Source organism: Sciurus vulgaris (genome assembly GCF_902686455.1).
Source record: "Sciurus vulgaris genome assembly, chromosome: 8".
NCBI lineage: Eukaryota > Metazoa > Chordata > Mammalia > Rodentia > Sciuridae > Sciurus > Sciurus vulgaris.
This window is the reverse complement of record NC_136468.1, coordinates 104,736,847-104,764,578: the sequence shown is the minus strand read 5'-3', so window position 1 is coordinate 104,764,578 and position 27,732 is coordinate 104,736,847. Positions and strand designations below refer to the sequence as shown.

The following is a 27,732-nucleotide window of genomic DNA, read 5'->3' as shown; positions in this document are numbered from 1 at the left end:
GATACGAGCCTACAGATTCAAGAAATGAAACAAATTCCAAAGAGAATAAATCCAAATACATCAATGTTAAGAAACATCCTAAGCAAATATCTAAAACTAAAGAGCACTTTGGATTATGTAGAGGGAAATGAGAGGGGGGAGGGGCGCGGTATGAAAAATGGTGGAATGGGACGGCCATCATCACCCTATGTACATGTATGACTACACGAATGGTGTGACTCTACATTGTGCACAACCATAGAAATGAAAAGTTGTACCCCATGTGTGTACAATGAATCAAAAATGCAGTGTGTATAAATAAAAAAAGATACCCTTGTATGTTATAAAAATTCAATAATGTAATTGATTAAGGTTTATAATTCAAATAAAAAAATAAATAAAACTAAAGAGCAGCACGGCCATTGATATCAGAGAGAATTTCCTATTACGAAAGCACTGTCGGGTGCACACACACCTGTAATCCCAGCTACTCGGGAGGCTGAGACAGGAGGATCTCGAGTTCAAAGCCAGCCTCAGCAACCACAAGATGCTAAGCAACTCAGTGAAACCCTGTCTCTAAATAAAATAAAAATAGGGCCAAGGATGTGGCTCAGTGGTTGAGTGCCCCTGAGTTCAATCCCCAGCACTGCAAAAAAACAAAACAAAACAAAACAAGATAAAAAAAAAAATGAAGGAAAATATTAACACAGAAAGAGGGAAAAAGTCACTCAATAAACTTTCTTATCTTGGGTCTTCTAAATGAGGTTTGGTAGTTGAACAACTTACAAGAATCTACATGGATCTAATGTTTGTAAAGAAAGAAAACTGTCTTATAAATGGAGCAGGATAAAGGGATATAAAAAGAGGTTAACACTTCACTTGAATTGCTAAAATGATAACAACAGAAGACTAATACATTATGCATATGTAGTGAAATACCTGTAGCAATCTCTAAGTATGGTATAAAAAAGCTGTAGTATAGATAAATATCAATGGTCATAAAGCATCAAAGGCTGGGCATGGTGTTATATGCCTGTAATCCCAGACCAGAGGATCTCCAGTTCAAAGCCAGTCTCAGCAAAAGCAAGGTGCTAAGCAACTCAGTGAGACCCCGTCTCTAAATAAAATACAAAATAGGCTGGGGATGTGACTCAGTGGTCGAGTGCCCCAAGTTCAATTCCTGGTAACAACAAAAAAATTTATACACAGTGCATTCTAAAATCTCTAATGGTATCAGTCTTGGAAATACAACAGGAAACAACACACTTGTAATTAATACCTGGGTTAAAGAGGAAGTCTTAAGATAAATAAAATAAAATATTTCAAAAGTTAATAAAAATAAAAATGCAATATAGCAAAAATTTGTGAGACACAGCTAATGCAGTGCTGAGAGGGAAATTTATAGCAGAAAATGCAAACATTAGAGAAGTAAAAGTCTCAAATCACTAACCTAAGTAAAGAAAAGCAAAATAAACTCACAGTAAGCAGAAGGAAATAGATAATAAAGACGAAATATCAATGAAATTGAAAACAGAAAAAAGTAGAGAAAACCAAATAGCATAGTGAGGCACACTTGTAATCCCAGCTGCTCAGGAAACTGAGGCAGAAGGTTTACAAATTCAAGGCCAGTCCAAAGCGCTTGCCTAGCATATGGAAGACCTTTGTTCAATTCCCTGTACTGGGCAGTGTGTGTGTGGGGGTACTGGTTGGTTCTTTGAAAAGATCACTAACATTGACAAACTTTGGCACTACTATCAAAGAAAGTGATGATTGACTTTTCAACTTGATTCGATTGAGAGACACCTAGGAAATGCCTGGGATTAAGGGACTTCTGGGTGTGTCTGTGAGGGTGCTTCCAGAGAAACTGGAATGTGGGGTAGCAAACTGATGGGGACAACCTGTTTGAATGTGGGCCACACACTGCCCAATAGGCTGGGTCTTTTGGGTGAAACAAAAAGCAGGAGGACACTGCAGCAGATGCAAGCTTGATTCTTCTTGAGTGTGTGCATCTATTGCTACTGCAATCACTGGTGGACATCAGACTCTGGCTGCTTCACTCTTGTAAAGCAGACTCTCACCAGTGATTCTGTAGCCCCTCTTGTTCTAAGGCTTCCAGCTTCTTGGACTGAGCAGCTACTGTTTCTTCTGACTCTCTGGCACACAGATGACCATTGTGGGACTATCTAGTTACTGCCTAATCAAGTTAATCTAATAAATCCCCCTTTATAATTATACATATATACAGACTTCATTGGTTCTATTCCTCTAGAAAATGCCAACTAAGGCTGGGGTTATGGTTCCCTGGTAGAGCACTTGCCTAGCATGTGTGAGGTACTGGGTTCAATCCTCAGCACCACATAAAAATAAACAAATAAAAATAAAGGTACTGTGTTCATCTACAACCAAAACAATTTTTTTAAAAAAATAAAATGCCAACTAATACAAAAAGAAAACACAAATCACCAGTGTCATAAATGAGAGAGGGCACATTACTACAAACTCTACAGACATCAAAAAGGTAATTATACTATGATCAACTTTGTACACATAAATTCAATCATTTAGATAAAATGGACCAATTCTTGAAAAGGACAAGCTACCATAAGCCACCCAACATGAAATAGTTATTTTATAGTTCTGTAACTATTAACAAAACTAAATTCATAATTTGAAAAGTCCTGAAAAATAAATCTCTATGCCCAGATGATTTCTCTGGCTGTTACCATAAAAAATTTTAAAGAATTAATACTAATCCTACACAAAATTCTAGAAAATAGAAGAGGAGGGAACATGTCTCAATTCATTATATAAAGTCAGAAATACCCTGATATCAAAGCAAATAGAGAGCGCAAAAAAAAAAAAAAAAAAGAAAGAAAAAGAAAAAGAAAGAAAACTACAGAGCAATATCTTTTATGAGTGATTAGGAAAAAATCCTTAGCAAGATATAACCAGTTAGAATTCAGCAACATATAGGCTGGGGTTGTGGTTCAGTTGTGGAGCACTTGCTTAGCACATGTGAGGCTCTGGGTTTGGTCCTCAACACCACAGAAAAATAAATAAATAAAATAAAGGTATTATGTCCATCTACAACTAAAAAAACAAATGAAATAAAATAAAAAGAATTTAGCAACATAGGAAAATTATGTGCCATAACCAAATAAGGTTTATTCCAGGAATCCAAGTTTGGTTTAATGTTTGAAAACCAGTATAACAGGCTAATGAAGAAAAAAAAAAATCCCACATGATTCTATCATTCAATGCATACAAAGCATTTGTCAAATTTAAGTTTTTTAAAAATCAGAAACAGTGAAACTGCTAGAAGAAAATATAAGGGCAACACTTCAACCACATTGGTGCAGGCACCAACTTCCTTAATGAGAAACAAAACCAAGAATTAGTAAGATGGCATTAAATTAAAAAATCTGAACAACAAAGGGAACAGTGTGAAGAGAATCTACAGAATGGGAGAAAATCTTTGCCAGCTACTCTTCTGATAGGGGATTAATAACCACAATATATAAAGAACTCAAGAAATCTAACACACAAACACAAACACAAACAATTAATAGCCCACTGATTGAATGGGCAAACGGCCTAAAGAGAATCTCTCAAAAGAAGAAATACAAATGACCAACAAAAATATGAAAAAATGTTCAACATCCTTGGCAATTAGAGAAATGAAAATCAAAACTACAATAAGATTTCATCTCACACCATTCAGAATGGAAATTATCAAGAATACAATTAGCAATAAATGTTGGGGAGGATATGGGAGAAAATGTACACTCACACATTGCTGGTGGGACTGCAAATTGGGGCAACCACTATGGAAATCAGTGTGGAGATTCCTCAGAAAACTTGGAATGGAACCACCATTTGACCCAGTTACCCCACTCCTCAGCATATAGCCAAAGGACTTAAAATCAGCCTATTATAGTGATGTGGCCACATCAATGTTTATAGCAGCCCAATTCACAATAGCTACGCTGTGGAACCAACTGAGGTGCCCTTCAACAGATGAGTGGATCAAGAAAATGTGGTATTTATACACAGTGGGATATTACTAAGCCATAAAGAAGAATGAAATTATGGCATTTTTCAGTAAATGGATGGAACAGGAGCATATCATGCTAAGTGAAATAAGTCAATCCCAAAGAACCAAAGGTCAAATATTTTCTCTGATATGTGGATGCTAATTCACAATAAAGGGGGCATCTAGGGATGAATAGAGGTACTTTGTATTAGAGGGGAGTGAAGGAAGGGGAGGGGGTTTGGGGATAGGAAGGACAGTAGAATGAATCAGACATTGCTCTATGTACATTAAGATTACACAACCGGTGTAACTCTATTCCATGTATAACCAGAAGAATGAGAAGTCATACTCCATTTATGTATGATGTGTCAAAATGCAATCAACTGTCATGTATAACTAATTAGAACAACAAAAACAAAAATGAGCCCAGCAAACCTCTTTCCACGGGGTCTATGGGCAATGCTGAATGGGGCTTCAGTCCTGGGTCCTGGCCCAGTGAAGAGGACCTAGTTATGGCCATGTCCAGCTGAAGCCCACACCACTCCCAGGATAGCACTGGATGCTGCTTCCAATCTAGTCTCTCTGGAACACTCTCTGACTGTCCCCTTTCCTTCCTTTCCACCCTTTGATCTTTCTTCTCCATTTCTGTGGCTATGCACAATGGCTGCCGGGAGTTATGTGATCCAAATGTGAACTTCCGCCTATATGTTCCATCCTGGGTCCCCTAATTGCCCCCATGTCTGATGACATGCAGCATCCACATGTCTGTTCATGGCCTGCAGTGCTCCTTGTGTTCCTTGCCTGCTGCATGGAAAGATCTGAAAACCCACCTCAGGTTAACCCAAGTCACCTGGGCTGAGTCATCAACTATGACCCCCATCCTAACTAACCTGCCTGTGCTGCAGTCAGGTGTGGCCTTCCTGGGAGGCCAGGTCATGCCTGTCCAGCAGATGCATACATAGGGATAGATATGTGTGTGCTGCCTTGCCTGGACTCTCTGTGAGGTTTCCAAAGGCAAGGATGTTACTCTCCCTACTTGTACATCTCCATTGCCTAACATCTACCAGCACCCTTGTAAAGATGACGACCAGTCAACTCTGCTAATCAGTAACTAAGGCCTGTTTAGTAACTGAAATGCAACATCTCAGTCCTGAGTCCTGGCTGGGCCATCATAAGGGGCTCTAAAACAAAGCAAGGAAAAACAATGTCATCTTCCTGCGGCACAGTGACAAATGGGCAGAGGGGTCCACAGGATGATAGAGGAGAGAAAACCATCAAGAGCACCCAAGCCTTGGGTTCCAGAAGAGTGAGCACCGCATTCAGGCTCTGGGAGTCTCTGTAGGGAAATGGAAGTGACCAGCCCCTGGGTGAGGGAGTTTGAAGGAAAAGGTTCTTAGAACATTGAAAATGAATGTGGTGTCTTGAGTCCCAAGAGTGGGTGCCTGGCTTCTTGGTCCTCCAGTAGTCAGGCCTCCCTTTGCTCATGTCACCAACACTCATTTTTGTGCCCAGAATTTAGTGACGAGGCAGGCTCAGTGAATATGTCCTGATGAGGGGTTGAGAGGGTACTGAAGGGGCCTATCCCAGCTTAGGGAAATCTAAGCAGGTCCAGGCTCGCTGTGGTCCTGCATCTTGGAAGCACGGGGCAACTTGCAAATGTGATGCTAGAGCCCTCTTTCCTTTCTGCACACACTGTTGGCCTCTCTGCTGGTCTGTTTCACCCCTGTAACTGGAATTTCAATAGACAAGCAATTTCCCCTTCATCCTGGAGGCCCAAAGGAGTCCCTGCCATATGCTAGGCATGCTGCCTATGTGGGGGACACCAACCAAGCTAGAGGTGGGAGGGAACAGACTCTGCAGAAGGGGGAAGGGAGGGATCCAGGCAGAGGATGTGAAGAGGCCAGGAAGTGGTGACTACTCCTTTCTAGACCTTCAAAATGCTGGGCAGTCTGAAACCCTGTGAAAAGGGAGGAGTGAGGGGAGGGAAGGCTCCTTGTGTGACCCACTGCTGGGGAGGTGAGTGCTGGCTTTCTACAGAGGACACAGGATCTGATCTGATTCCATATGGCCCTGGAGAGACCAGCAGAAGGGACAGTGAGGGATGCAAGGTACTGAGGGGTACTGCTAGGCTATTGGTCTGGTTAACAAGGAAAATCTGAGAAGTGGATGGTACCTGTTCCTGACCCTTTTCTGTCTAATCCAGTCTCCAGGTCCATCTCCTATCCACAGATGACTCAGGGCCCAGAGCACACGCCTGGCTCTGATTTGACATCCAATAGCCTCCCTGATACTTCTTCCTCCTTTTCTGCCACCACCTCTGATCTGTCCTTTTGGTTTCTTGCAACAGGGTGAGTCAGTCTTCTTGACACTTGTCTCCCCTGCATCTGGCTCTTTCTCACCTGAATCTTGAAGTCCCTATCCACTCCTCTCCAACACCTTGGGTGCAGGTGGCATCTGCTCCCCGAGACCTCAGGGACTTTGATTGCACCAAGATGGTCACGGAGCTTCCTATTTACCTTCCTACTCAGTTCCTGAGTTTTGCTAATTCCAGAATTAAGAATAATTGTTGGGCTGGAGCTGTGCCTCAGTGGTAGAGTGCTCACCTAGCACGGGTGAGGCACTGGTTCCATCTTTAGCACCACATAAAAATATATATGTACGTATATATGTATTGTCCCTTGATCCGCAACCCAGACCTTTCAGTGAACTTAAATGCTTAAACCCTGTTCTTGAGGCTAAGCTTCAGAACTGGGGACAGTAGAGGTGGCCCCAAGAAAATGAGGCAAAGGACCAGCAAGAAAGGAACAGCTCCAATCACTGGAGTCTCCCTCCGGTGGCCACTCCTGACTGCCTGGGCTTCTCTGCCTTTTCCTACCAGGGCTGGTTCTCTAGATGGCCAGGACAGAGGTCAGGGCAGGGAAGGGACTCAGCTGGGCCAAAGGCCCCTAAGGACAGACCTGGTTCAGTGGAGGTCCAGCTCTGGGTTGGGACGGTTGGTAAGGAGACAGGGTCTCTGCAGTTCCCAAGGCTACAAGCTCCTCCACCCCAGTGGACAGGGGAAGAACACTGGCCAGGGGTCTAGACTTACCTGGGTATTCTGTGTATTTCTGGGGTGGGGGGAGTGCTGGGGATTGAACTCAGGAGCACTCAGTCACTGAGCCACATCCCCAGTCCTATTTTGCATTTTATTTAGAGACAGGGTTTCACTAAGTTGCTTAGCACCTTGCTTTTGCTGAGGCTGACTTTGAACTTTGGATCTTCCTGCCTCAGCCTCCTGAGCCACTGGGATTATAGGTGTGGGTCACTGCACAAGGCTTATGGAATCATATTTTAAAAATATATTTTAATTGTCAATGGATATTTATTTATTTATATTTGGTGCTGGGAAAATCGAACCCAGTGACTCACACATGCTAGGCAAGCACTCTACCACTGAGCCATGATAACCCCCCACAGGATCCTCAACAGGGAAATTTTCTGTTGTCTCTGTTCAATTCAATCCTGATTGACTTCTATTCCAATGGGGAATTTAGTATACTACCAAAAAGTTAGGACTAAGGAGTACTGAATATTCATTGCAATTCACTGTTTTCACTGGAGGGCAGGGAATTAGGGTGCTGGGCCTCCCAGTCAACCCAGTGGTACCAGCATCCTTCTTCCTCACCAGGGATAAAGAGAAGCCTCAGTCCATCACTTGGCCACCCCCAGGCAGCACTTGGGGCTTGGACCACAATGAGTTCATAACAGGTGGTGCTCTTCTTCAGCAAGGTGCTAGCCTTTGGCCCTGGCCCTGATCCCATCCCAACTGCTAGGGCATCAGCAGTGTCACCCTATGCGGCGCTACAAGATCTCTGGCCTGTTCAGAAACCCCTTGTCTGGCAAAGCAACCTGGTAATCTCTGACCGGTATCTGGCTCAGGTACTCAGGGACCTTTGTATCCTGAAAAGAACAAGGAAGTCACATCAGGTCTGGACTCTGTTCCTAACAGTGGCACAGAAGGGCAGGTTTTCACCGTCCCCATCTGCCCTGCCCCACTGGCAACAATTCAAGAGCCTTGAGAATGCCTTGGAGACCAAGATGAGGCCTCTCTGTACTTTCAGTTCAAGCAAAGGGTGGGTGACAAGATTGGCCTTGAGGAAGTGGGAGCCATATTCAGGCAGTATGTGCTCCAGCCTATACCGCCCCTCACACATACCCAACCCCAGCTTTTGCTGCCCCTGGCCTTGCTTTATGCCACTGCTGTTCTATTCATAGTACACTTGCACAAAAACTGATCCCAGCCCACTAGTCTCATCTAACATGCAGAATGCTTCCAAGACTACAGGGAGTTTCTTCCTTCCAACAACTATTTTTTTTCCCATTTTTGGGAAGAGGACAATTAAAAACTGAAGCAGAGGACTGAGGGTGCAGTTCCATGGTAGAGTGCTTGCCTAATGTATATACCTGTTTGATCCAGAATGGCAAAAAAGTGAAGCAGAACAAAACCAACTGGGCAACCACCTGATCGCTAATTGTTATGGTTTGGATGTGAAGTGTCCCCTAAAAGCTCACATGTGAGACAATACAGGAAGGTTCAGAGGAGAAATGATTGGGTTCTAAGAGTCTTAACCCAATCAGTGAATTAATCCTTGATGGGATTGATGTGGTAGGGTGTACCTGGAGGAAAACTGGGGTGTGACTATAAGACGTATTTTGCATCTGGAGAGTGGAGTTGCTCTGCTTCCTGATGATGTGAGCTGCTTCCCTCTGCCACACTCTTCTGCCATGATGTTCTGCCTCACCTCGAGCCTGCAAAGGGAGTCAGCCTTCTATGGACTAAGACCTCCGAAACCATGAGCCCTCAAATAAACCTTTGCTCCTCTATAATTGTTCTGGTCAGAACCTTTTAGTCATAGCAGTGAAAAAGCTGACTAAAACAATAATGTTGAATGCCTGGTCACTCAGCAGTAAATCCCATCAGTGGTGGCATCTGGCCCCCTATGGCCTGATTGTCCCTAGTCTTTCCAGAGCTCTTTCACAGCTCTCTTCTTGCAGGGTATTTAGGGTTGCAGACGCACATGTGGAGAACTCATTGAGACTCCCTGGCCTACCCCAAGAACTCCCACTGGAAGGGCCTGTGGTCAGTGACTTAAGGGTCACCAAACTGAGCTGCTTCAGGAAATAACCTGAGCCCCTTTCTGAGAAATGTTCTCAGGCCCTCAGAATCAATCTAGGCTCTGCTCATCTGTATCCCTGCCAGCCTGAAAGGCAAGCCCCAGCCTGCCTGCCACAGCCACCCTAGGCCCAACACCCAGACGGGATGGAGGAATAGAGTGGTGAATGTCATGATCTTGTATAGGACTCAGGTCAGAAATCTTTCAAGGTCCAGGGCACCTCTGTACAGTTGATCCACCCTTGCCTGTGGACCCTGACAAGTACAAGGAGTGTATGATGACCATAGCCAGATGTACAAGAGTACCCTGATCTTTGCAGCTCTGGGGATAGGGCAGCTGTTCCCATACAAGGGACTTGCTTTGCCTGGTACAGTTGCCAGTCATGTAGTGATTGGAAGATCCTTGAGTCATGCTGCAAGAGGACAGCAGGAGAAATATGAAGATTCTGAAGAGGTGTGAGGGCCAAGGGTCAGAGAATGTACTACCCAGAGAGCAGGGTGCTGGATCCAGGATGCCATGGTAGGCCAGTGACTGACTGGCTTGCTTGGTATGGGCTAGAGATAGTGGGCTCTTTGCAGGGAACACTGAACTTTGTTGGTGTGAGGTCTCACTTCCAAGTAGGATGAGCTGCTTGGCCTAGCAACTGTCATTAAGATAAGCCTCCCAGGCGTGCTGGCTGAAACAGATGCCTAGAGTACTTTTTGTTTAGGTGGAGTAAGTTACATGGACCCAAGGAAAAGGCTCAGAGAGGCTGCAACTATCCATACCTTGCTCATGACAATGGCCACAGATGCCTGTGAGGGACTGTGCAGGGCTACTGGCACACTGTGAAGCAGGGCAGGTGGTGACTGGCAGTCCCCATCCATTAAGGAGGGGCTGCTACCCAGGCAGGTTAGGAGAGGTCTGGCTGAACCTGTTCCTGGGGAGAAGTCAGAGTGCATAAAACAACAGCAGACAGTCAATGGATAACTTAGTTTATGGGTCAAGCCAATGCAATGCAAAGTTATTATTTTTTTAACCAAAATAAATAAATCAGATCTGTCCCTGTGAAGGTCAAAGCGAGGGACAAAGGGCAGCTGGCCTCTTGGCCTGCCCTGCCCTCACCCATCCCCCTTCTCCTGCCTCTGACCTGCTTTGGCACAGCAAAGAAAAGGATGCACTGAAAGTCTCCATTGTGTTTAAGGGAAACAGCACAAAGAAAGTGGAGTGGCTTGGGTAGGGGGTCAGATGAGGAAGTTGGGGGTCAGCAAGACCAACAGCAGCAGCCAGCACCCTGACTGTGAGGGACCCAAGAGGGTTTCTGGGTCTTACACTGAATCTGTGGGCTCCAGGGACTGCCTGGCCCCAGGAAGGGTGGGTAGGGCATGGCCCCCATGACCCTTGAAAGGAAGGGCAGCTGAGATGGTCACTGCACAGCTCAACTGAACCCCACTGTGCCAGGTCAGGTTGAGGCCTCCCCCACTGCCCTGTTACCCTCATCTCACAGCTGAGGCCCACCCTGAAAAACTCTGCCAGCTATGGTTTCTCTGTGACTTCTTAGGCCAGGCCCCAGCAAGCAAAGCAACTCCTAGTTCCAGTGCAGGATCTGTGCCTTGCTGGGTGACCAAGACTGCCAGCACCCTGGGAAGTCATCTGAGGTCCTGCTTTTGCCCTGGGAGGTGATATGGTAGGGAGGGGCATGATTAGAGTTGACCCTCCCCAAGACATCCTGGGGGTTCCCTTTCCTTCTGCTGTTCCCCTTGCCTCCACGAAAGCTGCTCAGCTTGAGAGGTCAGCACAGGCTGGACAGCAACTGGCGTGGGGGGTAGCAAAGCACTCAAGGGGGACAACAGCCTAATTCCTATGAGAGCAGGGCAGGGGTGGTGGTGTGCGGCACAGCGAGAGGGGCAGAGGTGTGGGCAGCACTGAGGCACTATTCTTTAGTTGAGAAGCAATGGGCATCATGGATGTGGGGGTGTCTGTGGCCCAAGAAGCCCCTGGAGCGTCTAGGAGAATTTTTTGAAGGCATCCAGATCAAAGGCTGTGTCTAGGAAGCGCTGCAGCTCTGTCAGATGGGTTTTCTTGTTGCCAGTGGCTGGAGCAGCTGCTGGATCCCGGCCAGCATACCTGAGAGATAGGGAGCAGTAAGGAAGTGGCCACCAGTGGGTCCCTCCCACTTTTCCCTCTCCAGCATGCTCCCAGGCTAACTGCCCACCAGCCTGAGGGAAGGTCCTGTAGGCTTTCCTGCTCACCAGACAGGCTTGGCGCGATCGATGGTGGTCCGAAGTCTTGGCTTCACATAGTCGTAGTAGCCTTGGTTCTTGTGTTCTTCCTGGCACCAGGCCAGCTCAGCATTGGGGTACTTCTGCACCTCCTTCAGCAGGAGGTCAAAGGGGAATGGTGACAGCTGGGAGAGAGCAAGGTAGATCAAGAAAGGGATGTTCAGCTGTGCATAGTGGCACATACCTATAATCCCAGTGGCTCCGGAGGATGAGGCAGGAGAATGGCAAGTTCAAAGCTGGCCTCAGTAACTTAACAAGGCCCTAAGCAACTCACTGAGACCCTATCTCTAAATAAAATATAAAAAAGGACTGGGGATGTGGCTTAGTGGTTAAGCGCCCATGGGTTCAATCCCTGGTACCAAAAAAAAAAAAAAAAAAAAAAAAAAGGAAAAAAAGAAAAGAAAAGAAAGAAAGGGATGTTCAGAGGGCAGGCAGGGTCAGGCAAGGAGAGGCTGGATTTCAGAAGGGGCAGTCAGTGTTCTAGGTCAGCAAGGCCAAGGACCAAGGATTCCCCATCTCACTAAATAATGTTCTGTGAAGGCACCAGATCCCTGATAGCCCAGAGGACCGACAATAGCACCCAGATGCCATATCCCCTGCCTTCACCTGCTCAATTCTTGTAATGGCCACTTGCTCTGCCATGTCCCTTGCCTTGCGCTCTCGGGTGAGGTCGTAGTACACCTTGCCAGTGCAGAAGAGAAGCCTCTTGACTTTGTCTGGGGCCTGAGCTGCAGGGCCATCTTCTGGGATCACCCTCTGAAAGTGGGTTCCTGTAAGAGAATTCCCATGGACAGGTTGGTCCCCTCTCCAGGGCATGTCCAACTGTATATGAAGAGAGGTTCAATGAGATAGGGCTATGCTTGTGATGCCCAGATGGTTTCTGAGAGTTAGAGATGCTTCCACTTCACAAGCCTCTGATGCTTGTGGATCTGCTCAGACCATAAGTACTTTGCAAAGCACAATGTGTGTAACAAGTATATAGCACACTGGGGAAAAAAAAAAAAAAATCAAACAACAAATGAACAAATAAAACAAAAATTAATCATATACAACAGAAATGTTGGGGAGGATGTGGAGAAACTGGATTCATTATATACTACTGGTGGAAATGCTAAATGGCACAGGCACAGTGGAACAGTTTGGCATTTCCTCAAATAGAATTACCACATGGTCCAGCAATGCCACTTCTGGGTATGTACCCAAAAGAACTGAAAGCAGAGTCTTGAAGAAATATTTGTATACTCATGTTCAAAGCAGCATTATTCCCAAGAGCTAAAATATGGAAGCAACCCAAGTGTCCATTGATCAATAATGGATAAACAAAATGTGGTATATCCATAGAATGGAATAGTGTTTACCCTTAAATAGAAAAGGAATTGTGCATGCCCATATTCCTATTTACTTGGGAGGCAGAGGGAGGAGGATGGCAAATTTGAAGGCTAGGCAACTTAGCAAGATCTTGTCTTGCAATAAAAATTTAATAAAAAAGGACTTGGACTTAGGGGCTGGGGTTGTGGCTCAGTGGTAGAGCGCTCGCCTAGCACACGTGAGGTCCTGGGTTCCATCCTCAGCACCACATAAAAATAAAATAAAAATACTGTGTCCCCCTATCCACCTATAACTACAAAAATTTTTAAAAGGTGTATATATATAGATATATATTTATATATATATTTACATATATATACACATATTTATACAAACACACACACACTTAAAAAAAAAAAAAAAAAAGACAGACTTCGGCTGGGTATGGTGGCACACTTCTGTAAACCCATCCATCAGTTCAGGAGGTTGAGGCAGGAGGATCACAAGTTCAAAGCCAGCCTTAGCAAAAGCGAGGTGCTAAGCAACTCAGTGAGACCTTAAATAAAATAAACTCAGTGAGTCATAAAATAAAATAAAAAATGGGGCTGGGGATGTGGCTCAGTGGTCCAGTGCCTGAGGTTCAATCCCAGAACTGCTGGTGTGTTACTCATAGACCCACCTCCCATGTCTTTTCCTGTTTGACAGGGCTTGCTTTGAGATCTGGACCTCTGAGCTCTGGGCTGAGCTGATGGAGGAGGCCATGCGCAGCAGCCCTAACTTATAATCTTAGACTCACTTAAGTGCAGTCCTGGGGCACTGTCTTCACCCCTTGACCAAAACTGCATCAAGAACCTCAAGGAGATTGATAAATAAAAGCTCTGCAAGTCCAATAGAATAGCAAAGAACCTTCCCAGAAAATGCCCATTCCCCTCACCCCTACCTGGAAGCATCTCATCAAAGTTGGTTCTGGCCTCGGGGTGACGTAGCAAGGATTTGGGTGTAAAGATGATTAACTGAAAGACAGAATAGGCTCATGATGCACTGGGTTGTAAAGATTCTAGAACCAAGCTGGGAATGGTGGTGTACACCTGTAATCCTAGCAACTTCAGAGGCTGAGGCAAGAGGATCACGAGTTCAAGGCCAGCTTCAGCAACTTAGTGAGGCCCTAAGCAACTTAGCAAGACCTTCTCTCAAAATAAAAATAAAAGATAGGCTGGGGATGTAGCTCAGTGGTAAAGTTCCCCTGGATTCAATTCCCAGCAATGTCTCCTGGCCTCCAAAAAATTCTAGAAGGAAAGTAAAAAACAAAGGCCACCTAAGCTATGACCTTCAGGATCCACAGGACAATCTGCCTCCCAGTTCTAAATGGAGCCTCACTCAGAAGAGGCAGAGGAGAGAAAAGCAGACAACCCATTTCTCTGCTGTTCACCTCTCCTCAATGGGTGTTCATTCTCTCCAGGGCAGTACTGAGCCTGTCCTGAGCCCCCAGGACTTTAGGAAAAAGCTCTGAGCCTCTGCTTAGTAATCACAGAACAAATGTACCTCAGTTCATTTAAGGTTGTGAGAGGCCCAGCATCAGGCTGTCCTATCCCTTGTTCTGCAGGCTGCTGGTGACACTTGAGTTGCAAGCCTCAGACCTGCACTCCTCACCCTTACAGTATCTTAGGATGGCAGAGCTCTCTCTGGACCTTTCTTCACACTCTTTCCTCTTCCTAGACCAGTTTTTCCACTAGCCTCCATGTAGTTCCTACTCACCAGCTTCAGAACTGCTTCCTGGGGCCCCTCTATTCCCTTGGACCCTACAGGAGCTCATTTCTCTTCAGCACTCAAGATATACCTATGAGACCTGCTCACACATCTCTTCTCCCCAGTGCATTGGGCCTTATACCCTGCTCTGATTTCTCTGTATGTTGTGCTCAGCAGCATGTGAGGACTCAGCTCTGTGTGTGTGTGTGTGTATGAGAGAGAGAGAGAGAGAGAGAGAGAGAGAGAAAAGAAAAAGTAACAAGGGGGGCCTGGGCCCCTGACACCACATCATGTTCATGCTCCCTTTATAGGCACCACCTAACCAACCCAGAGTAATATGCCAACACAGCTGGGCTAGGGCCCTGGGTCATTCTGAGGCCAGACCTGGTCAAAGTAGGGCGACTCCGCTACTGACCGGCTTCCGGAAGGGCAACAGGATCTGCCGTCGCAGCACATGGAAGAAGTTGCCAGGAGTGGAGCAGTTGACAACGACCCAGTTGCAGTCATATAGCTGATTGATGTCAAAGTTGGATTCTGTAAGGTCCTACAGAGTGGATGGAATGGTCAGAGGTCAGGTAATAGCACTGCATATTCACTTGCGGGGGTTGGGGTCTCATGGGGGCAGGGAGGCCTCACAGTTCCACTCTCAGGTACCTAACTCACCTGGAGGCTCAAGGAGACACAAATGAGCTCAGTGGAGCAAGCTCAGCAGGACTATCTCCACATCCTAAGTCTTAGCCCCATTTAACTGTAGCCATCTGAAGGCCAAGCATGGAACTGATGGTATTTTAGGAGACAATTCTAATATTCCTGACAACTGACTTTCAATAAATTTTCTTTGAGCACCTTTTTTGAGGGGTGGTGGTACTGGGGATTGAACCCAGGATATCATGAAAATTAGACAAGCACTGTACCACTGAGTGCACTCTCCAGCCCTTTCTTTGAGCCTTTTAAAAAGCTCTCCTGAAGTTTTCTCCTTTGAAGTCTGTCTGCATGGCAATTTCTGTGCTTTCAGCAATAGAAGGAGGCAAATGGAAAGTTGCCCTTGCACCTTTATTTTCTGTGCCGTGAGAAAGCCTCTCATTTCAGGGAGACATGCAGGCAGGAGGCCACACTGGTTCACCTACTTAAACTCAGAGAAGGGACAACCAAACCAAGGTCTGACACCTCAGGACAACCAGATTAACTTTCCTTCCCAAGGTCCCCACCAAATTCCCCAGAGCAGTAGGCCCTACTACACGCACTGGCAGGACATCTGGATCATCATTGCACATCTGCAGGAACCGCTCTGGACGGGCGGAGGAATGTTCTGGACCCTGGAACCAGACACACAAGTGAGTGTGGGAGCTCTCATATGCTGACATCTGCTGTACTTGCTGTTTCTCTTCCTTCATCAGCTTATTTCTGATTCTTTCCTCTCCTGAGGGCAGAGTTCATTCAATTCCTCTCCCTCCTACTGGCAAAGCACAGGTGTGGGGATGGGGAGTAAACCAAGTACCCCTTGGATGCCTGTATGTCTTGCAGGGAAGGGTCTTGCTCATCTATGGACACATATACTGCTTGCACCCAGATGAGACACTGTTGCCTTCCAAAGTGGCATTTCCAACTAAGATGGGTGGAAAATGCCAGAAGAGCACTTGAGTCTAGGGGGTCCTATGCATGTCCCTCCCAGGTTCTGGGTCTGGTGAGAAGGAATTGGGACTTACCATGCCCTCCATGCCATGAGGCAGAAGCAACACAATGCCATTCTGTCGTACCCACTTGGCCTGCCCTGGGCAGATGAATTGGTCAATGATGCACTGAGCCATGTTGTTGAAGTCACCAAACTGGGCCTCCCAGAGGACCAGGGCATTAGGGCTAGCCATGGCAAAGCCCAGCTCAAAGCCTGTAATGCAGAGACAAAAGAAAGACATGACTTAGACATCAGCCACCAGGCAAGGGGGACTGTGGAAGAGGCGGGTGGTGGGCACTCACCCAAGACACCATACTCAGACAGAGAGCTATTGCACACAGTGTACGGTGCCTGATTGGGCCAGAGGTGGTTCATGGGGATGCAGGTTCTCTTGTCCACATTCTGGTCATGGAGCACATGGTGGCGGTGGCTGAAACAGAACAGTAGGATTAATAAGCAGGAACACTGTTCTGTCAGCCAACTGACAGATGCAGCACTAACAGACCCATCAGTGACAACCTGGTGTCTGCTGGTTATTGTAGAGTGGCACCCCTCCTAGTACTTAACAGGAGTATCCATAACACATCAGGGAAAAGGTAAGGCAGACTAAATATCCAGGACTCAGTAACTTTACTGGAAAAAATTTTCTTCTGGAGAATAAACACCAGAGCCCCTCCATTCCATCTCTCACACTGAAAGGTAAAAAAGCCTCTAAATGGTACCTGAAGGTGCCCCGTTCCACATCCTGGCCACTCAGTCGGACATGGATGCCCTCCTTCAGGAGTGAACCGAATGCCATATACTCTGCCAGAGCCCAATCCACAGTCCGGTTTGTCACCAGCTCCTTGCGAGTCTTCAAGATCCGACTCAGCCCTAGTGAGATATAGTATTCACAGAACATCAGGCCCAGGCCATGTGGCCACCTCACTTCCTATGCTCCAATAAGCACAGAACCTTTTTCACCTGCAGTGTCAAGGTTTCCTGACTTGCTGGTGACTTCGCAGTATCTACCTTGCTGCTTAGCAAGTGCAGGACCTTGCTGAGAGCAGTGGGTAAATTATATCATGCAGGCCTTGCATGCGGTGGGTCTCTGTAGGGCATGAGAGGTGCTGCCTGGGCCAGGTGTAGCACTGTTTACCTCCATGGATGGTGAAGTTCTCTACAGGCACAGAGCTGGCCACATTCCCGATGTGGGTCAGAACATCTTCCTCCAGGCCGGTGGAGGGGCAGGACATGCTCCTAGGCTGCCCATCCAGGGTGAAGAAGCCTAGGAGAGCAAGGACAGGCTGAGGCACAACACCTGCTTTGGAAGGAACATCTGTAGAACAGATCAGAGGAAGTGCCGCTCCTTTCCAGGAAATAAATTACGGCAAGCACATGACTACTGAGAAACCCAGAGTGAGAGACAGTGAAGACTGGACCATGTTCCCCAGAGAGCACCCTGGGGCCCACAGGGGGCTTTGTGGCAATGGTACATACACTGTGTGTTATAGTCACAGGGAGAGTGGGAGTTATTTTTTGCTGGGAAGAGGTTTCATGGTCCCATCAGATTCTCAAAGGAGTCTATCTGTGGGGGTTGTTTCCTCACTCACCAGGCCAGGGGGAGTCAAGCCAGTGCTTGATGTGCAGTATCTTCTCATCTTTGGATCTGGTAAATGCTTCCTCACAAATCTTATCGTACTTGGAGATTTCCTCCTGGAGAGTCAGGCACAGGAAGTCACAAGAGCACAGCACACACCCACTGCATAGGCCCACCACATCTCAGTCTGACACGCCCATTGCTTCCCTGCACCTTGTCCACACACCCTTGTATATCCTCATACTCACCAGCTGCCAAGCCTGCTCCTCCACAAAATGCACAGCCTTTCTAAGATCTGTGGGCAGCCTACAACATTCTGTTCTTCTCATTCCTGATAGTTTCTTCCCTGTATTTGCTGGCTGAAGACCCTGCTGACTCTAAGCCCCTGACTCTGCATTTTTTGCTGCTGTTTTTGAGTACCAGGGATTGTACCCAGGATGCGTTAGCACTGAGCTATATCCCAAGTCCTTTTTATATTTTCAATTTTGAAATAGGGTCATGCTAAATTCCCAGGCTGGGAATGATCAAACCTGTGATCCTCCTGCCTCAGCCTATTGAGTAGATGGGATTACAGGTGTGTACCACTACACCCAGCTCTGACACCCACATTCTTAAGAACTGGTCTAATTCACACAGTTCTTACATTGTCCTGGTAGGACTGGGCTCCTGATCTATGTTGCTGGCAACTGTCCTCTATGGGCCCTGGTCTGCTCCATCATCTCACAGTTTCTCATATGGCCTGCACTTACTTTGCCAGAATTCCTGTTTAGATCTCATTGGGCCCTTCACCAAACTGAACCCTTCACTTACATCTCGCCCCACATAATCTGCATCAACTGAGAAAACTTACTGGGCAGCCACTACCTCATCTCCAGAACACCCTTCTCTACCCCCAAAACACTCCTTTGAAGGCCCATCTCCTTTGTAAAGCATTTTGGTTCTCTAGACCTTCCAAGAAGTTATGCACTGCAATCTACAGTGGTAATATATTTCACATACTTTCACTTGGGTCCTAAAGTAGGGACTGGCTTGGCCTGCCAGGACACACCTCATATTCAGGCTGGTTGACCACACCCTGGGACACTAGCAGCTCTGCGTACTTCTGTAGCACAGGTTTCTGCTTGCGGATCTGCTTGTACATAAGAGGCTGTGTGAACATGGGCTCATCCATCTCATTGTGGCCATTGCGCCGGTAACATACCTGGTTAAAGTAGTAAGAGAAGACTTGAGATGTCAGGGCTAGTCTCAGGAAGAAGCACTATAGGGCAATTGCCCTATCTTACTATGTGATACCAACAAGCCAAGTGTCTGCTCCCTCAGAGTGTTTCCTCTAGAATTAGGAACCTTTTCTTCACACAGTAGAGTTTCTTTGACTATCAAATGACATAAAAGAAGAATGATTTGGGAGTGTGAACTCTTTATTCACCATGCAGTCCCCTGAAAGGACCAGATGGGCCCATTAATGGTCTTCTTCACCCCCAAAGCTCCTACCTGGAGAGTATTTGGGTATGGGGCTTGGCACGAACACTCTGGTGCTAGAAGGATACCATATGAGGCCTGGTACTAGAGAGCCCTGAGGTGATTCAGGTACTAATAGAAAGTGGGTAGGTGATGCTTTCCTTAGACATTCTCACACTGGCATCACTTACCAGATCGACAACCACATCCTTGTGGAAGGTACTTCTCCACTCAGCTGCCACCTTGCACACATACATGACAGCTTCAGGGTCATCTGCATTCACATGGAAAATGGGGGCATTCACCACACGTGCTACATCAGTGGGGTATGGGGAGGAGCGGGCCATCCGAGGGTCTGTGGTGAAGCCAATCTGTAAGAAACACATGGCCTGTCAAGAGGACATCTGGCATGGGTGGCAGATAGTGCTGGGCATGGCCTGCATTTCCTGCTTGGTAAGTTTGAGTGAGACCAAATGGCCATTGACTTTAAGTTGTTTGTTTTTCCCTATTTAGATGACAAAATTCACATATGTTCAACATAAAGAATTTGGAAGATAGTGTAAAATCTTAAAGTTACCTATAATTCTGTAGGTTAGAGTATAAATACTTTGACATTGTCCTTTCCAAATTATTTTCTTTGAATGCATAATTATGTAAGTAAACACACACACATATACACCCACACACTTTTTAAAGTTTTGAATCTTGTTTCCATAATTTTGTACTTGATTCATTTAATATTATGAACATTTTTTTCTTTAAAAAGAACACATATAGGCTTCATAATACTCACTACCACTCAGATATACTAAAAATTAATTATATATTCATAATTTTGTAACTACATTTTAAAAATTTTATTCCAAATATAAAGTTGATAATACTATGTTGATCACCAGTGAACTCATTGCTCAACATAAATCTTAACAGTTTTGCCATAGTGGCTTCTGGGCCTTTCTTATACGTTTCTGCTGGAGCTTGAGCCACAGGACTTCCTCTGCTGAAATTGGAGGACATTCCATGAGTTGCTCTTTATATTTCATGTGTACATAAATAGTACATAGCATCTTCTTTGGCTTGTTGGTAAGTCTAAAATTTTTATGGCTTCACTCATGAAAAACTTGAACAGATATTGCAAAGAACTCCTATATACTCTTCATTAGATTTGCCAAAGTCTACATTTTGCCCTTTATTATTCATGCTCTCTCTCACACACACATATACCTTCCTTTTCCCTGAACCATTTAGGATAAGGACATTCTCTTACCTAGCCAGAAGCTCAGCCTCAAGCAATTTATATTATATAATATCATTATGTAATCCAGTCTCATGTGGTATCACATACTACCACAATCCAAACATACATTCCATCATTTCAAATAATGTTTGCATTATTGGCTACTTTTCCTCAGTCTAGAGGAAAAAAGATGTTTAGTTGTCACATCTCTCTACTTCATGTAAATGCTAAAGGCTCCTTTGGTGCCTTAGTTCTTTTGTAGAACTGACATTTCTGAAGAGTAGTTCCATATTTTAAAACCATACAGATATACACACTGTGTTCCTTACATATGATATCACACTCTGCATATTGTATAAATCCTTTGCAACTTGATTTTTGTTTAACATTTGTATTTATGTTTCATTCAGGTTGAAACTTAGCTCTATATCCTTTAATGTAGCCTATTGCCAGGCGTGGTAGCACATGCCTGTAATCCCAGTGGCTCCAGAGGTTGAGGCAGGAGGATTATGAGTTCAAAGTCAGCCTCAGAAATTTAGTGAGGCCCTCTCTCTAAATAAAATGGAAAAAAGGGCTGGGGAGGTGGCTCAGTTGTTGAGAGCCCCTGGGTTCATCCCCAATACCAACAAAAAACAAAATAGCCTAGTAGTAAAGTAGTGGTTAACACACAGTAAAATAGTGGTTAACACAAACAATGTAGTTGTACCACATTTGTGGTAAAACAATTATGGTTTTGACCAACAGGCTTCTACAAGAATACTGAGTATCTGATAGCTTCCTTTGAACAGATTTCTAGAAGGAGAATTTCTATGTATGATTTTAGAAAAACAAGAACCTCAGCAAAACAGTCACTTCCTCTCCTGTATGGATCTTCCTAACCCCAAACAATCACATAAAAAATGAGTCAAAGCAAGAGACAGAGAAAATATAAATGGTATGGCAGTGGGGATAGCTCAGTGGTAAAGTGCTGGCCTAGCCATGTGTGAGGCCATGGGTTCAATTCCTGGCACTGCATAAAAAGAAAAAAGGTTATATTAACAAAACTGCTCTTTAGAAAGGTCTATGAATTCTATAGTCATGTCAATTGCTTTTAAATACTCTCCTTTCTCATACTGAGTGAAGAAAAGATTAGCAATAACCACACATTGATAAGTACATTAAGAAATGTAAAGAGTCTGACATGTAAGAAAGCCTGAACAGTCTCAGTCAATGGTACCAAAGCCACCATTGTTCATCTGGGTCTTGGTACTCAGGGAAAGGAGGGCCTACAACAGGAGAGTTAGCGTCACAATATGCCTTACTTACATCAGGCGCATAACAGAAAAGAAAACAGCTCTGAGAGGGTGAGAATACAGTCCACAACACCTCTCTAATATCTACTACTGTTCTGAGCTGTTTTCAAGCATATATTTATAGGTAGGTACACACACACAGATAATGGGAAGTGTCCTCTAAATACTGCTCTGTCCTTGCCTGTCACTACTGGTACATTACTAAAAACTCTTAGTATACTTTTGAGGTGTGCTGGTAGGAAAACCTTGCTAAGTGGAACTGCTGGTTCAGGACATGAAAGAACCCTAGAACCAAATGACTTACCCTCTCAACCCTGGCTGAAGCTCCACTTACCTCACCCTGACAACTTGTTCACTAGTTAAGCTCCACCTACCTCACCCTGACAACTTGTTCACTAGTTTTCCAACACTTCCAAGGAGGATGAGCACATTCTCCTGCTGAACAGGTCTGACTGCTGGAGGTTCTTACTTTCATTCAATTGAAATCTGCTTTGAAGTAACTGTCACCCACTGGCAATGACCTTGTTCATCATATTCTTTACTATATGAATCATTAGCATTTGAGAACAGCTTTTATGTGTCCCAGGAATTAGGCTACATATGACCAGCTTCTGTCATTCCTACTCAGATATTTTGTGGACATTATGCCATCCTAACATGCAGTCTCAATTATACCCAACCAAAAGACATGACTTGTTATCATAAGAAGGTGGACAAACCCAAGGTCCTGCACTGTATTTGCATAGTCTGACTTCAGAAACTTTAATTGTTAATATTGCAAAAGGAGGGTCTCAAATTAATGATCTAAGGATCTATTCAGAGAAGACAAAATCAAACCCAAAACTAATAGAAGGAAAAGAATAACAAAGAGCAGAAATAAAAAAAAATAGAAAACAGGAAAACAAAGGAGGAAATGCAATGAGACCAAGACTGTTCCTGGGGGAAAAGATGAGTCTATAAACATACTAACAAAGAAAAGACAAAGACAAAAATGTCTCAAATCAGGAGTGAGAAGGGATATTATACATACAGATCCTATAGACTTAACAGGCTAATACAAACTTTCTGCCCATAAATCCTGCAGCCTAAAGGAAAAAGATACACTTCCTAAAAGATAAAAATCATCAGAGTTTAGTAGGGGGGGGGGGAAACAGCCAGTCTACACAATCCTTTATTTACTATAGAAATTGAACCAAGTTCTCACAGGGACCCTTCATGGCTGTTAGATGAAGCAGATGTACTTACCCTATTCCTCCTGCTAAGTATAGCTAAAACCCCTGGACATCATATAGAGAACAAATATAATACTCTGATGTTGGACAGAAGACGAAAGATCATTAGGAATCTCAGTTTCCTGGGTTTTCTTTTTGCCTCATTATCTCCCACTGAGTGCTAGAAAAGTGGGTGTCTTGAAAACACCAACAGGAACAAAGGACCAGGAAAAAGACAGCCTGTCTAGACATGGAAATGTTTAGACAATAAACAAGCTTCAACCAAGCACGACAAAAACAAAACACAACCATCAAACCTCCTCAACAAATTGGTTTTACCATTGACAATTAAGGCCAACTGTGGCCTACACCAATGATGATCAGGTCATTAGGTCCCCAGACCCCTCAACAGCATGAGTGTTATTACAGTAGGCTGAGGAGAGATTGCACAACTGCCTAGCAGAATGAGGCCACATGGAGAATAGCATCTTTATGTGCATCTAATCAATCAAAAGTAAATGAAAGCCAGGAGTGGTGCATGCCTATAATCCCAGTTGCTTGGGAGGCTGAGGCAGTAGGATTACAAATTCAAAGCCAGTCTCATCAAATTAGCAAGGACTTAAGCAACTTAGCAAGACACTGTCTCCAAATAAAATATAAAAAAGAACTGGGGATGTGGCTCAATAGTTAAGCATCCCTGGTACCACAAAAATAAATAAATATATAAATAAATAAGTAAAAGGAAGACCAGTAGAGAAAGGAGAATGGGGGAAGGGAAAAAGGGAGGGAGAGAGGGGGGCACTGGGTACTGAAATGAGGTAGATCAAATTCTGTGCATGTATGACTGTCAAAATGAACCTATTATATATAACTATAATGCACTACCAAAAGAAAAACAAAAAACAAAAAAAAAGAAACCCCACAACTGTGAGCTGAATAAACTTATTATCTCCATAAGTACCCGGCCTCAAGTATTTTGTCATAGGAATGGAAAATCAAACTACAGACTAGAAAAAAGAAAAATGAATAGAACTGCAAGACCTGTGGAGACTGTAACGAAAGACCTAATGTTCTAGTCACTAGAGTTCTAGAAAGGGGACAAATGTCTAAAACTTTCCACATTTATGAAGACCTAAAGCTACATTATTTAAGAAGGTAACTGGTGCCAAATCAATTCACTGGGGGAAGGAACAGTCTTTTCTACAAATGGTGTTGGAACAACTGGTATCCATATACAAAAGAATAAAGTTGGGCCCTTTCCTTGTACCAGACACAAAAACTAACTTAAAAAGAAAGATAGGGCTGGGACTCAGTGGTACAGCACTTGCCTTGCATGTGTGGAGCACTAGGTTCAATCCTCAGCACCACAATAAAAAAAAAAAAAAAAAAAAAAAAAAAGGAATAAATAAAAATATTGTGTCCATCTACAATTAAAAATTAAAAATAAAAAAGGAAGATAGATATAACAGATAAACACTATAAAGCTCTTAGAAGAAAACATTAGCGTAAATCTTTGTGATGGTGGGTCAAGAAACACCTTTTTAGACATGACACCAAAAGGAAAAAGAGATAAGCTGGACTTGATAAAAAATAAAACTGCAGAGTACAAGGCCCTGGATTCAGTCCATAGTACTAGAAAACAAAATCTACTGTGTTTCAAAGGACACTAAAAACCCTTATGAGAATGGCAGGAAATATTTGCAAATCATATACCTGATAATGGGATCATATCCAGAATATATAAAGAATTCTTCCCCCTCCAGCCCCCAGGAGAACTAGAAATTAAATCAGGAACTTACACATTAGGCGAGTGCTCTATCACTGAGCTATATCCCCAGTCCTCTGCCTCAGCCTCCCAAGTCACTGAGATTAACAGGCATGCACCATGCCCAATTTATATAAAATATTCCTACAACACAACAATAAAACAACAATCTAAGTTAAAAATGGGCATATACTGGGTGCAGTGGTGCATACCAGTAATCCTATCCACTTTGGGATTGCCAGAAGGATTGCCAGTTTGAGGTCAGGCTTGGTAATTTAACGAGGCCCTGTCTCAAAATGAAAAATAAAAAGGGCTGGGGATATAGATATAACTCAGTGGTACAGTGCTCCTGGGTTCAATCCCTAGTACCTGACCTGCCCCTCCAAAAAGGCAAAATATCTGAATAGAATTACCCAAAGAACACATACAAATGGCCAAAAACTACATGAAAAGATGCTAAACATTATTAGTCATTAGAGAAATGCAAATCAAAAAGCATCTGACAAAAATAAATTGTGTGGGACTGGGGCTGTAGCTCAGTGGTAGAGTGCTTGCCTTGCACGAGTGAGGCACTGGGTTTGTTCCTCATCACCACATAAAAATAAAGATATTGTGTCCATCTACAACTAAAAATATATTTTAAAAAATATATAACTTTCATTCATAATAAATACTGTCCAAATTAGGAAAAGCTTAGTAAAAGACATCTATAAAAATCCTATAGCTATCACCATATTTTATAATCCAAACTGAATACTTTGTCCAGAAATTAGGAACTAGGCAGGATTGTTGATTCTTCACCCACTTTAATGTGTTGAGGTCCCTAGCCAGTGCAAAAAGGTATGAAACAAAAACAGAGCATATTTTTATTTCCAGTTTATACTGGAAATAAGAAATATAACTATTTGAGACCATATGGTTATCTATATAAAAAAATACCAAAGTATTCTCAAAAAACGAAAACAAAAACCAAAGACGCTGGGCATGGTAGCATGTCAGCAGTCCCAGCTACTCAGGAGGCTGAAGCAGGAGGAGCTCATGAGACCAAGGAGTTTAAGACCGCCTGGGCAACACTCTGGGTCATCTACAGATGGGGCTTTCTGAGTGCTTTCCTCTGTAATTGGTGAAACTGTTGAGGTTAACAGGACCACAGGGAGAACCACATATTGTAACCACTATCCTGTGAGGCAAAGTTCTGAGTAGGCATTTTTAAATTATATAAGAAACCACATAACTATACCATGACCAAATCACATTTCTTCACTGTAGAAGCCAAAGGTATAATGAGGATATGGCCAAGGCCTGGATTACACATTAACCCCGGGGCACCCGCTCATCCAGACCAAGAATTTATTCAAACCTTTTTCAGGGATTGATAGGCATTCATTGGTCTTTGAATGCATATTCCTATTCCTTAAAATAAGTATTTAAAGTTTTTGGTGCCTCTCCTATTTGTTGGACTTGAAGAGATTACTGAACAGATTCTGCCATCATACTTTGCTGGGATTTATGTGAGTCTAGAGACTCATGGAAAACTCTTTTTCAGCTGTACTTACTTTTCTATCTAGGGTTTCCAATCCATCTGAATTGTCTTTTCTTTTTTCTTCTTTGACTACTACTTTTTTTTTTTTAACTACTGGGGATTGAACCCAGGGGCACTCTACCACAAGTGACATCTCCAACCCTTTAAAAAATTTTTTTTTTAAATTTATTTTGAGACAGGTCTTGCTAAATTGCCCAAACTAGCTGGAACCTGCAATCTCCTGTCTTAGCCTCATGAGTCACCGGAATAATAATCATGCACCACCATGCCTGGCTTTCTTTGATTTTTTTTTCCAGATTAAAACATTCTCCTGTTAAGATTTCAATCTCTACCTATTCTATTCTTGTTTATTTCTTTAAAATATAGTTCAATACACATATAAAAAAGTATGAAAATCCACATGATAAATAGAATTTGAGCCTAGAATAGTAAGGTACGCCTATAATACATACCAGTGATCTGGGAGGCTGAGACAGGGGTATCCCAAGATTGATGCCAGCCTGGGCAACTTAGAGAACACAACCCTTTTTCAAAATAAATTTTAAAAAGAGTAGGGGGATGCAGCTCAGTGGTAGAGAGCTCCTGGATTCAATTCCCAGTACTACCAAATAAATAAATAAATAAATTTTTAAAAAGGATGGAATTTGCTCTCAAGCAAATTAACTGGAAATAGTTCAAAGACTTAAACCTAAGAGCTGAAACTATAAAACTTTTAGAAGAAAATAGGGCAAAAGCTTCATAACATTAGATATAGCAATGGTTTCTTGGATATGATGTTAAAGACAGGCAATAAAAGAGATAACCAAATGGATTTTATGACAAAAATTTTGTGCAACAAAAGGTACTAACAGGGTAAAAAGTTCACAGAATAAGAGGTCTGTATATTGTATATTTGATAAAGATTAATGTCTAGAAAATATAGAAAAGTCCTGTAACTCAAAGAAAAAATAATCAGATTAAAATAAAAAGATTGAGCATATGGACAACTGGAACCCTTGTGCACTGTTAGTAGGAATGTGAAATGGAACAGTCACAGTGGAAAATAGTATAGCATTTCTCAAAAAGTTAAAAATGGGCCTATTATATGACACAGCAATTCCACCTCTGGTTGTATTACCCAAAAGAACTGAACACAGGATATTGAAGAGATGTTTGTATACCCATGTTCATAGTAGCATTATTTTCAATACTAAAACATAGAAACAACCCAAGTATCCATTGATGGATGACTCAATAAGCAAAATAAGGTATATTTATACTGCAATATCATTCAGCCTTAAAAAGGAAGGAAATTTTGACACATGCTACAATATGAGTGGATCTTGAGAAAAAAATCATACTTAGTGAAATAAGACAGCATATACTAGGGTAAATAAGAATGGATAATAAGCTATTACAGGATCCCAGTTCCTTAAAAAGAAAAACAGCTACTTGGGTTCCTATAGGTCTAAAGGGAAACATTTTAAAAGAATAATGCCATCTTAAACAAAACACT

The 27,732-nt window shown here is 43.6% G+C and overlaps 1 protein-coding gene across 5 annotated transcripts in view; it reads right to left on the bottom strand.

The window, feature by feature from the left end:
• Positions 1-10,122: 10,122 nt before the first annotated feature.
• The window catches only part of OGDH (oxoglutarate dehydrogenase), a 79,809-nt gene continuing 62,199 nt past the window's right edge, over positions 10,123-27,732 (bottom strand). For all 5 annotated transcript variants that reach the window (XM_079151843.1, XM_079151845.1, XM_079151844.1 and 2 more), the window contains 13 exons: positions 19,381-19,560; positions 18,780-18,932; positions 17,745-17,847; positions 17,291-17,419; positions 16,875-17,025; positions 16,455-16,582; positions 16,187-16,365; positions 15,725-15,796; positions 14,896-15,024; positions 13,675-13,747; positions 12,033-12,196; positions 11,397-11,551; positions 10,123-11,271 (listed from right to left, as the gene is read on the bottom strand). In XM_079151843.1, the coding sequence (XP_079007969.1) occupies positions 11,151-11,271; positions 11,397-11,551; positions 12,033-12,196; positions 13,675-13,747; positions 14,896-15,024; positions 15,725-15,796; positions 16,187-16,365; positions 16,455-16,582; positions 16,875-17,025; positions 17,291-17,419; positions 17,745-17,847; positions 18,780-18,932; positions 19,381-19,560 (1,737 nt within the window). In that variant the 3' untranslated portion in view covers positions 10,123-11,150. The remainder of the gene's footprint in view (positions 11,272-11,396; positions 11,552-12,032; positions 12,197-13,674; positions 13,748-14,895; positions 15,025-15,724; positions 15,797-16,186; positions 16,366-16,454; positions 16,583-16,874; positions 17,026-17,290; positions 17,420-17,744; positions 17,848-18,779; positions 18,933-19,380; positions 19,561-27,732) is intronic.